Source organism: Aulostomus chinensis, chromosome 22 (assembly GCF_037954235.1).
Source record: "Aulostomus chinensis isolate RoL2024-O1b breed Wild chromosome 22, RoL_Achi_v1.0, whole genome shotgun sequence".
NCBI classification, from domain to species: Eukaryota; Metazoa; Chordata; class Actinopteri; order Syngnathiformes; family Aulostomidae; genus Aulostomus; species Aulostomus chinensis.
The window spans coordinates 6404255-6415569 of NC_141341.1; the positions used below are offsets into that span (position 1 = coordinate 6404255).

Here is an 11315-nt window from a genome sequence, read left to right on the forward strand (position 1 = left end):
ATATAGATACAATATGGTATCTTGCAATTGTGGAATTTTTCTGTTTTGGTAACTATCAGGGGACTTACTACGGCTCTGAGTATTATGTTAGCAAGCTAGTTAGCAGACTAATCAGCGAGAAAAATGTTAGTATTTCTCAAATTACACAGAAAAAAAACACCAACTCTGTTATCGGTAAGAAATATCAAGGTCACTCTCCCTACATGACATACACCACATAATTACAATTATCTATATCGTACCAATGACATGAAGTAAAATTCAGACACATTCCACAGGTTTTCTCATCCATCTTAGCTTTGTGGTTTGCAGGCACAGTGGCGGCAAAGCTCAGAATAGTTTTGCGCGGCAGAGATCAGAAGACAAGAAGCTTCCTGCTGTTTCCTGGGCAACAGACACTGATCAGTATTGTTGGGCTGCAGTCTGAGTGTCAAAACAATGGTAATCACCGTCTGTCAGTACGAGTCTATTTGTTTTGAGTTTGAAAAGAGGAAAAGGAGGAAAGGGTTCATATTGGAGGATGACAGTCCTCTTCCTCTCAATTGATGTTTAATGGCGGTTGGCTAACAGTTAAAAAAATAAATGGGACACACAGTGACACGCCTACACCGCCACAGTGCCGACTGAGTCTGAAACCAGCTTTACCCTTGATTCTGGAAGGAACTAAAGTCGCGCGATAAGTTCTACTTTTGAAAAATAAATAAGACAACTCCAACTGCTAATTGACTTTACAGAGGGGTTTGTCTTCTCTCCAGTCATTACAGCTGTGTAAACAGATAAGAGACTACTAAGGAGAAAGTGCTGAGCTCCTGCGTCCGTCCACTCACACACTCAACCCTCCATGTGAGTAGCTTCATGCTGCATTAGCACAGAAGAGGAAAGCCTTCAGAATATACAGAAGGTTTGCCTTTGATGCACCAGCTTTACATCGTAGCGTCATTCTCCCGGAACATAAACATGAGAAACCTAAATTGAGCCATTGTGTTGGCCAATGGTTTGAAGCCATTAAAACCAGTTTTGTTAAAGCCTTGTTTAAACACGAATCGCACGGCTCCTGTTAACTTAGCAGACACGAGTTACCTTGAAGCTCATTTGGATCAATTCAATTCCACAACTGTGACTTGGAAACAAACACACACAAAATGACCAGTTCAAATAGCTGCAGCCAGCAAAGGCTGCCAAGGGAGAGACCGGGGCAACAGCGGGGAGACAGAAAGCCAGGACAGACAATGAAGCCACCTGCCTGGTGTGTGTGTGTGTGTGTGTGTCCTCACCCGCTCTGCTTTGGAAGACCACAGCTTCAGGGCCATATTTGGGGCAAAACACTCAGCCAGGTTTCCCAGGAAATGGGAAACTAGGAGGGAAACTAACTGAAAGGGAGAATGTGTCTAGTAGCTTCTAACATGTCCAGGTGATCAAGTAGGGTAATAAACCCTCAGAGGAAACAGCTCTAACACCTACACAACATATGGTAAATGTTTTAAGTCTTTTTCAGATATGCATCAATTAAAACAGAATTTAACAAAGTGACCAATATTTCCAGTGAGGGGTGCCAGATTTATTCAGTCAGTCATTCTGCTCTTGGGGGGGCGCTCATTTTTTCAGTGTTGGTGCTCCCAATGTCAGAGTTTTCATTGAATTTGCCGCCAACGCGCACGCTGCGCAAACACACCTGTGCACTGCGCACACCCGCAATCCAACAGAGAGGAAAGACTTCTGTCCCTGCATGAAAAAAACGTGATACACAACTGAATAGAGCACATGAACCAACACACACCGGAATAAAAATAAATAAATAAATACATGGGGGGAAAAAAGCAGCCCACTATTGACAGCGCCAGCACACAAACCCAAACAAGTCAGCGGCAACTCACCAACACTGCGGCTAGTCAGTCAACAATTTTCTAGATCCACATATTTCAAATAAAAAATGAGCAAGAGATAGAAATAAGTTGAAGAATTCAAGATTGTGCGCTTGAATCCCTAAAGGCTTTAAATTAACACACAGCCGGAAGAGGAAAAAACAGGCACTTACCGTCTGACGTCATCCTAACTGACACATCAGTTATTGCGGTCTGGGCGAACATAGACAAGGAAGGCCTCGTTGTGTCTGTGTTTGTGGTTACTGGTTCTGGCGGACATCTCTAGAGTTCCTTGGAAACAGCAGCGGTCTGCCCGGATTCCCCTCTCTCCTTTTCTCGGAAGAAAAACATCGCGCACCAGTCACTCGTCGTAAGCTAGCTATCGAAACTCGCGCTCGAGCTAAAAAGGAAAGCGAACGTAAGGTGAAAGGTTAAATACGTGCTGCGTCATTGGCTGAATTTAGTCATCTGTGCGAATTGGTTCTTTTTTTTTTCTAAACAAAAAAAAAAGGATTTTTCTTTATGTTGTCATTGGATGTTGGCAATTGAATAAATAAGTCAGTAAAATTACTATTTAAGTAGACTTGCTTTTTATTTTGAAACTAAAATTTTACCTTTTTCTCAGTTTTGCCATTTCCATCCCCGTTTACTTTGTTTTCAACTGTAAAATATTCAGTAAGAACTTATATGTAATTGATTTTTGTATGTAAAGTTAACAGACAACACAATCAAACAAAACAATCAAAAACTTACAACCATTCATTAATCGTTACTGGTCAAATCTTGAAATCATCGTCATATTGCAAAGCCCTGTTTTTCAGCAAATCAGGAAACACGATTCCATCATTGAAAGTCTTGAAACCAAATCCATTTGCATGTCAATAGATTCTGGAAATGTCAAGTCTTTGCTCCTTTGGAAGAGTTGAACAACAAAAATTGGACGTAAAACTGTTCCAAGTGTGGTGTGGGCGCTGAGGCTGGACTCTGGTCCATACAGAGCAGCTATTAGTCACCTCAAGCCCAGCATGTCTAATCAACCGACTCTCTGTTTGTCTCCAATCACACAAATGCAGGAATGTGTGTGTGTGTGTTTGTGTGTGAGAACGCAGTTTAAACTTTTTAACGAGCTTATTCACACTTGATTTATCGTTAGGAAAGACACCCAGGATGGGCCTCCTTGTTGCGCCCTTTATTTTTCTTTTGCTTGTCAGAGAATGTTTTAAACTGTTTGCTTCAGTCATTTAACGGTGGATTGTTGAGAAAACTTCACAGTTATTTTGTAGTTTTTTTCCACGCAACTTTGGAGCAAACTGTTGATTGTCTCAAGAAGCATCCAGAGAATATTTTCGACTGTCTTATTAAGTAAACCCGTTATTTGGTGTTTGTCTTTCTAGATTGTTACATGATTTAATATCTTAAAATTGTTTTTATGGATTTGTTCTTCCCATCACTTTTATCTTTTTAATTCATCTGTTTTTACCCCCCCCCTATTTCTATATCTTTCCATCTTCAAAGAAACAGATTAATTTTTCTCTTTTGATAACTTTTAGTTGCATCTTGTGTACTGAAAAGTGATGTATAAATAAAGCGTTTTATTATTATTGTTATTATTATCATTGGTTTTTGTTTGTCATCAACATTTTTATTTTGACATGTATTTGTCATTTCGTGAACATTGTCTAAACCTTGCCGTGAATATTTAAAGTCCGGTCATGTATAGAGTTTATTGTCTCCGTCATGCAAATCAACTGAAACACATTGAGCAAAATAATTAAAATATATCGATTATTCTGTTGCCGGGTCTTCTGTTGTGTTCTTTTTTTTGTTTTGTTTCTTGGGGGGGGGGGGGGTCAGTAGGGTGATATTTTGGTCTTTAATGGGGTGCTAAAGTCTTTTGTTAGTGTTTAATAGCAGATTGGAACACTTCTCTTTTCTTGTCTTCAAACTAAATCAGCTGTGTGTGTGTGTGTGTGTGTGTGTGTGTGTGTGTGTGTGTGTGTGTGTGTGTGTGTGTGTGTGTGTGTGATGAGACTGTGAAGCAAGCCTGCTTTTGCTCTCCGTGTTCGTCCATGTTTCTAAGTACAGCAGATTGTACTGAGGCCATCGGCGTGGATATCGCTGACATATGCGGCACCTTTGATTTTCACTCGCAGTGGGACATGAATTCCCGTTTGTTACAGCACAAATAACCTCGTCGGTTCATCGGCATCCTACGGAGATTAAATCTGTACAGTAGCAGTGGCGGAGGGCTGCTGTAGCTGCAGGCCAGCAGGCTGACAGTTGACGTAAATGGGATGCTTCTAGTATGTCCAAGCTTTCACATTCTATCAAGAGGGAGACAGCTGATGTTGGACTTTGCTGTAAAAGCCAATATTTACACTGCAGGTAAAAGGAGTATGTAAAACGCAACAATGTGCCTGAGGAAGGGAACGCCCCTGAGGGAGAACAGCTGCGCGCTCCTGGGTAGGAGCTTCTTTATCAGCCGTCTAACTGATTTCAAATACATTTATAAAGCATTCCAGCATCAAGTGGCTTCACAAGTGACCGAAACAAGGAAATATCAGCCGGCAAAACCTGTAATTTTGTCTGGAAAAGCAGAAACTGTAATCAAAGGCCCTAATCAGGGTGCATGTATGATTAGCAGGATATTACAACCTGTGCAGCTCCAGCAGCAACATCTGCACTCATCTTGTTAAAATTGTCTAATATACTCAAGGAAGGCTGAGCTTGACAAGACCCCAAGGACGCTTTCGCTGATTTGATTACGACGCTGTGAGGGACATCAAGCCAGCGCACAATGGCTGAAGCATCCAGATAACTTGAGTGTGGTGGGGCCATGTAACACACTAACAATGTCATTCTGGCGGGCTTCTTCCCTGTGGCAGCAACGGCAGAATATTCTAGGATTTGACAGTCTGTCAGAGATGATTTTAATTTAAACTGTCTGTGGCTGTAGGGCTTGTTGGCAGTGGAACATCCAAACACAACAGACAATGAGAAAACGCTGCTGTTGAGCATTCAGAAAACTGACGTTGAGACACAAAGCAGTGGACAAAAAAAAGGAGCCCAGTTTGCCTCGTACGATGTCAAAGTTCAGGATTTTCTTTGAGTGGCGACAGTGGTGATTCTCACCAAGTCTTGACGCAGTAAACCGATTTATTTTTCAGGGTTTCTCCTCTGTTCTGTGTTGTAAATCAAATGTTCTCCTTGAGAGGAAGTCAGCGAAACACAGTTTAAAAAATAAAAAAACCCAAACAGTTTCTGAATACGAGATAGAGAGAATTTCCTTGTGGGAAACTGATGACTACTCATCTCGGCACAGGGGAGGGGTTCCCCTCACCTCCGGACCCCCAAAACACACAAGCCAGAGACCCGCACTATTCCTGGAGGTGGTTGAAAAAATACAACACACACACACACACAAATAGCTAAACTTAAATGGATTAAAAACTTTCATAACCATGTTTATGTTTAGAAGCCATGAAGGCCTTTTAAATCTTTTTTTTTATTATTTCTGGAAATCATGTGACCACCCCCCCATCTATGGCTGCCGACCCCCATTTCAGGAACACCTGCTATAAAGTGATAAATAGAGGGAATCACTGCCATCATCAGGACACAGTGACTATTTGCTGTTTTCACTCATGTTAAAGTGCTGGCAGTGTTGTTTTTCAGACACACACAAAAAGAAACAGCAGAATATGGAGGAATGTGGTCAGAGACATGTTTATACGCGACAAAAAAGAAAATCGATAGAGGTAAACCTGAATATTGACCTGCGGTCCTGCCTGGGGGCTGAAATTTCATCACATATAAAAGGATAAGATAGTCAACTGGTAACTAACAGTTGTGTAAAAGGTGCTGATTTGTAGCTGATGTCAGTGAGCTTCATGTTTCTCACTCCAAATCAATAGGAGGCAGCAGCATCACCTGACAGGGAAATACTGCATAATGGAAGAATGAGTCTGTAAAATGTTTGTTTTCTGAACTCGGTGAAGAAGCCTTGAAGGGGACAAGGAGGAGTCTGTTTATCTTGGGGACAGGCATAGCGCCACCTGATGGTAACAGGAAATTACTTTTTTTTTTTCTGTGCACTTTGACGTCATCCTCCCAGTGGCTCGACTAGATTCGTCCCAAAGTCGGTCAGAAACACCTTAAGAAGTTCATGCGGTGTTCCAGTGAAGACTGAGGGGTTTTGTTGAACGGCGTTGCCATGGCGAGGCGGCCATATTGGATATTGATATTGTAATGTCTTCGTGTGACAGTGTGCTCTGTAGCGCCACCAATGCAGGAACTGATATTTGAACATTTATAGTGGACACAACCGGCTCCTTCATCCGCAGACCACCGGGTTTCAACTCCCTCTCCCTCTACGGGACAACCACACACTGAAGTGCTTCAGGGTGCAAGGACCCGCTCACCCCTGCTTGTTTACACCGGGTTTGGCTCACATGGCAGCGGTCTGCTGTCTCCAAGTCCCCTCTAGTAAATGTATGGGACTTGGTTCTGACCGCTAAGAAGGGTTGCCAGGTCTGTTTGACAAAAATAAACCCAAAACCACAACTCAAAGATGCTAAACCACAGCGCGCTAAAATCCACCCGCATTGTTTCTCATCATCATTTGAACGGAAGTTTAAAAATATGTATATATATATATATATATATATATATATATATATACGGCTTCTGATCTCCGAAGATGTGTAAAAGCTTTCTGTTAATAATTAGGAAAATACTTCCGCAGCATTTGAAATGATGAACTCAATTTAATTACCGCTAATGTCCACGCACACTGTAACATCACGTCAAGGTAAAAACAGTCAGATGGCTTCTACGTGACACAATATCACAGCTGAAAGACAAGAAGGACTCAAAGAGACGGCGGATCGCATTTTACTTGAAATTTGAGAACAGTTATCACAGACTTGGATCAAGGTAACATTCCACATCATTTTTCTTCAGTGCTGGTATGAGATTTACCCTTAAAAGCTCGTATTCGGCGAGCAGCTCTGACACTTTGCAGCTGACAGAAGTAAAACCACAGGGGGATCACACACACGCACGCACGCACACACACACACACACACACACACACACACACACACACACACACACAGGATACAATGTGAGTAGAACCCCCGACGGAATCTTGACAGGTTAAGACAGCTTATAGAAAACTATACATTCTGTGTGTGGAGGGGAGCTGGAGCTGCTGCGGGTTCTTCCAGTTAAATCATAATTACTTTTAGCATCGTGGGATGCTGAGGATTTAAGGCAGTAACATTGTAAAAGTCTCCTAAAACATGGAGCAAAGATGCATAATCAAAATGACACCATCCAACAGAAATGATGGCATGTGCTCCTAGTAAAGAAATACTTCACACACCAAGTGTTTTGCCTTTCCGGTACTCACAAATAAAGTTGAGTCTTTTTTTCGTTTTGTTTTTTAAACTTTTTTTGACTCCAGAATGCAGAAGGAGCCAGCCATTTAGCTTAAAGCAAACGGTGACTGACGGCTAAGAACGACAAAACTGACATAAAATGTCCGTTTTTTTCTCTCAAGCGCATCACAGGTGCAGTATGATCAGCGTTATCTGTTCAGCCATGTAATAAATGATGCACAAACATGTTGGTTTGACCTAAAAAAATAAAAAATAAAAAACGATAACGCCTCAAATCAGGCGCCGTTTGCTTCAGGCTAAATATACCTGGCTGGCTCTTTCTGCATTCTGCAAGTTCCACTGAAGTAACGCGGGAGGGGGAAGGAAAGAGGACAGCGAGTTCCATCTTCCTTTTGGGTGACTTGAAAGGCAAAATACACTTTTTGAGTGTGGTATCGCTTTAAAAGTCAAATTAAGGAGTGAAGGCTTGCTATAGATTAAAGCTGGGTGTAACGGCTTCTACTGTAAAGCAGTTATTTTGTGGAGCCTCCAGGCTTCAGTCCTGCTCGCTCTTGACCTCCTCCACGCTGCTGAAGTGAGCGGCCAGCTCCTGCAGCACAGCTGTCCTGCCCAGGTGATCATTCCTCCTCTTCTCCATCACCATGTCCTCCAAACTCTGAAACTCCAACACGTGTGAGTGTTTGTCAGACATGAGTACTTTTAACCTGTAGGGCTGTTTGCCTATCCGTATCTCCCCACCCATTTTGAACTCCCTCTTCCCAAACCTGCACCAGGCTGCAAAGCACTCAGAGTTCCTCCAGCTCAGCTCCCGGTCTTTCAGGCCCACCTGCTCCATCGCGCTCTGCACCACCATGTCCGGACCGAGAGGTTTAAATTTGTACAAGTCGTTGACGATCCTGCACCTCCTCCCTTGACTGGCATCAGTCAAAAAGCTGTTCTTCACCTCGGCTCTGTGCAGGTGCACCACCTGGAAGTCCCCCACGTACACAGCCCAGTGCGGATACTGGCCCGTGGCAACGAACTCCACCAGGTCACCTGCTTTGCATTTGTTCAGCAGGTTCTCCGGGGAGTAAACCTCCAGGCAGGCGGACTTGACGCTTTTCTCATATATGCACTCGTCTCGGTTGTAGACGGCGCACTCCACCTCGTCGCGCTGGTCGTATTGTTTCTCTTCCTGATTCGGCTCCTTATCCGTGCAATCGACCGCGCAGCCATCCTCCAGGTCATCGTCGTCGTTAGAAAATATGTAAGACACGCCGATCCGAGAGCCCTCCTCGGTGTCCACGCCGTTCGGGTCCACCGTGGGAACTTCTGCGTAACTTAAATGTGACAGCTTGTCCATCTGGTTCCCCATGCCGCTGCTCACCTGGCGGCAGCTCGCGTAATAAGATCTGCTGGTGAGCCGTTACCGAGCGCCAAACATCACCGCCGTCTGTCTCAAAGCCTCTCAGCTTCAAACTTCCTTTGCCCCTGCCGTCAAACGAGAGGAGGGTTTTTTTTATCCAAATTACGCACGGGATTATCTCCCGGTTATGACCGCGGGGACAGCCTGTTAGAGCTCCATCAACAAGTGGTAGGGAGACGCTGGCTGGTGTCAAATTCAGCCAGTAGACGTTTCCCTCAGATGGACACTCACCTGCTGCTTCCCCCTGCGTAAAGCTCAGCCCCCCTGCCTCAGACGACGCTGACGGGTAGATCCCAAATTTCGCATCAACTGAAGTGGCGATGTGCTCGTCGGTAAACTAGTCGGCGCACAGGAAGCGGCTCAGATCCGCCGGTGGTGAACTGAGGGCAGATCTGAAGCTCCGCACCGCTTCAGCGACTCTCTCCACTCGGGTTTAAAGCGGAAGTGCGCGTAATTCTCGAAGCGCCTTTAAAAAAGGTTTTTTTTTTTCTTTCTTTTTTTTTACGTGCCTCTCCAAGTCCGGAGGAGGAAAAGTTGGATGCTGCTGTGTTCGACGCTGATATTTGGATCTTCTAATATCTGATGCAAATGTATCACTGCTGTTATTTTGTATGATTATACTCCCTAATTATTTGTCTATTATTTTTAGTTGGCTGTTTTCTGTAACCTTTGACCTTTTATAATACATTTCTTGTAACTGTTTTGTTTTTACATTGATGATTTATTCAATGAATAGTTTAATAATCCTGCTTCTATATCTTTAAATATACCATGGATGGAGAACCTATAGTGGGATGTTAAAATGTACTCTTAAACTTTTTTTGTTTTTATTTTTAGTTTATTACATTTCCTGTATTTTCACGTTTTTCCTGGTGGGTATTGATTGATTCAGGAGTTTTATTTTACTTCATTGTTGTTTTCTGCTGAATAGAGAAGATCTGGTTGACTCTTATCTGAATACATTTCCATGTTGTTATGTAGATTGGATTTTATTGTAACGTGCAGTATTCCGCGGTTGTTTTTCATGTATTTCACGAGATTATGATTGAATTTCCGATACATGTGTTTATTTGCTGAGTATTTTTTGTTTCACTTCAGTTTTATTGCATGTTTTTTCAAATAGTTGCTGAATGAAAAAGCTGCAGACAAACTTCCTCACATCACTACGTTGGTGTCTGTATCTCTTAGACATCCGGTAAATTTTCAGGGCCCCCCTCCCCAAAATGGCACAAAACACAGCAGCTGTGTGTGACAACACCTCTCTGTCCTGGAGCGAAGGACAGGGAGAGATGCTGAGGGGTGTTTTAACACTCTGGATAAGGAGACACATTTTCAACTCAGTCCAGAGCAGAGACAGAAACTTTTGACTTGCTGAGGACCCACTGAAGGGACGGAGACACGGTATGATTGAGGACACGTCTCCTTTTTATCCGGTTCAAGCTGGTGAAGTGGGATCAGCCAATTCTGAAGGAGGCATTTAAACACTATTAAGGTTAATTAAGACACTGAGCTTTATTCTGGCTGTACAGGATCACACAATGCGATTTTCGACCCAACCTAATCAGATTAAATGTTTTTTCCGTGGTTATTAAAACTCAACCCGGGTAAATGGGTTCAAATCGAGTTGTTTTCAAGCAGGTTTCCAGGTCACGACTTGAGGACAAACACTCAACTTCAGTGGCGGAAGTTTCCAGGTCTAACAGAAATATGTGCGCTAGTACAGGAATATGAAAATAATCTGCATGAAAGCCTCACAATTCAAAGCTTTCACAGAAAAGGAACTTAAATTGTCATTTCTGCAGAACATCCTTTTACCAGTACATCATTATTATCAACACTGAATCGGCAAAGAATATTGCTGAACTGATGACACTGATGCGTCAGTGCTATCCGATATTGCAGCTGCAACGGGGGGGGGGGGGATCTCAGTCTGTTCTCTAGGTGTCTGGAAGGGGCCCTGAAGTCCACATGAAACAGCATTTAAGTGTCAGGCTTTCATACTGCGATGTACCTCAAATATGGTACCAGGCTGTATAACCGCAGTACTTTGGAGAAACAGAACAATTTTTGAGGGCTGACAGGACATTGGATGGGTGAGACGTGGTGCTTTTAGTGAAAATGTTGCGGTAAAAACAAATAAAAATGATGGACTGTCAGTGTGAGGCTACAACAACTGACAGGGTGGCACCTGAGTCGGTGCTTCGGCTGGCATTAACTGTCAGGCTCGGGTCGGGGTTTGGACACAAAAAGCAGATTTCCTGTCAGGCTCAGGTCAGCTTTGGTTTCTAGACTTTCTGACCCATTTTGAGTTTGGACAGAAAAAGTATCGTTTGAGAAGAACTTGAGAACACCAAGACACAGGCAGCCTTGATCAAGAGGACATGATTACAGACAATATATAAATAATGTGTTACATTTGTGGCTGAAAATGTGTCATTTCAAGGTTTTGTTGATAAAAGACCACAAAGAAATACATTTCTTTTTCAAAAATTCATAAAAAGATTTTATCCTTTAATCAATTTTGATATTTGGCAATAAAGCAGGCAGCAGGGAGGTATAATCAATATAATTTTGCATCTGACATTTCTGTGCACAACTCTGCCAGTCTTCCATCCCGTACCTCCCTGAGCCTGCAGCCTCGGTTAC

The 11315-nt window shown here is 43.0% G+C and overlaps 2 protein-coding genes across 5 annotated transcripts in view; both read right to left on the reverse strand.

Moving 5' to 3' along the window:
- Positions 1–2279, reverse strand: part of triqk (triple QxxK/R motif containing) — a 169989-nt gene extending 167710 nt beyond the window's left edge. For all 4 annotated transcript variants that reach the window (XM_086194042.1, XM_086194040.1, XM_086194043.1 and 1 more), the window contains exon 1: positions 2036–2279. The gene's annotated coding sequence lies outside the window, so the exon portion shown is untranslated. The remainder of the gene's footprint in view (positions 1–2035) is intronic.
- Positions 2280–6910: 4631 nt separating this feature from the next.
- On the reverse strand, positions 6911–9131 carry lratd2a (LRAT domain containing 2a). The gene is made up of 2 exons (XM_086192976.1): positions 8901–9131; positions 6911–8734 (listed from the first exon to the last, which is right to left on the reverse strand). Exon 2 carries the CDS (start codon positions 8616–8618, stop codon positions 7800–7802), a length of 819 nt encoding a protein of 272 aa, XP_086049102.1. The 5' UTR covers positions 8619–8734; positions 8901–9131; the 3' UTR covers positions 6911–7799.
- Between the last annotated feature and the right edge of the window lie 2184 nt (positions 9132–11315).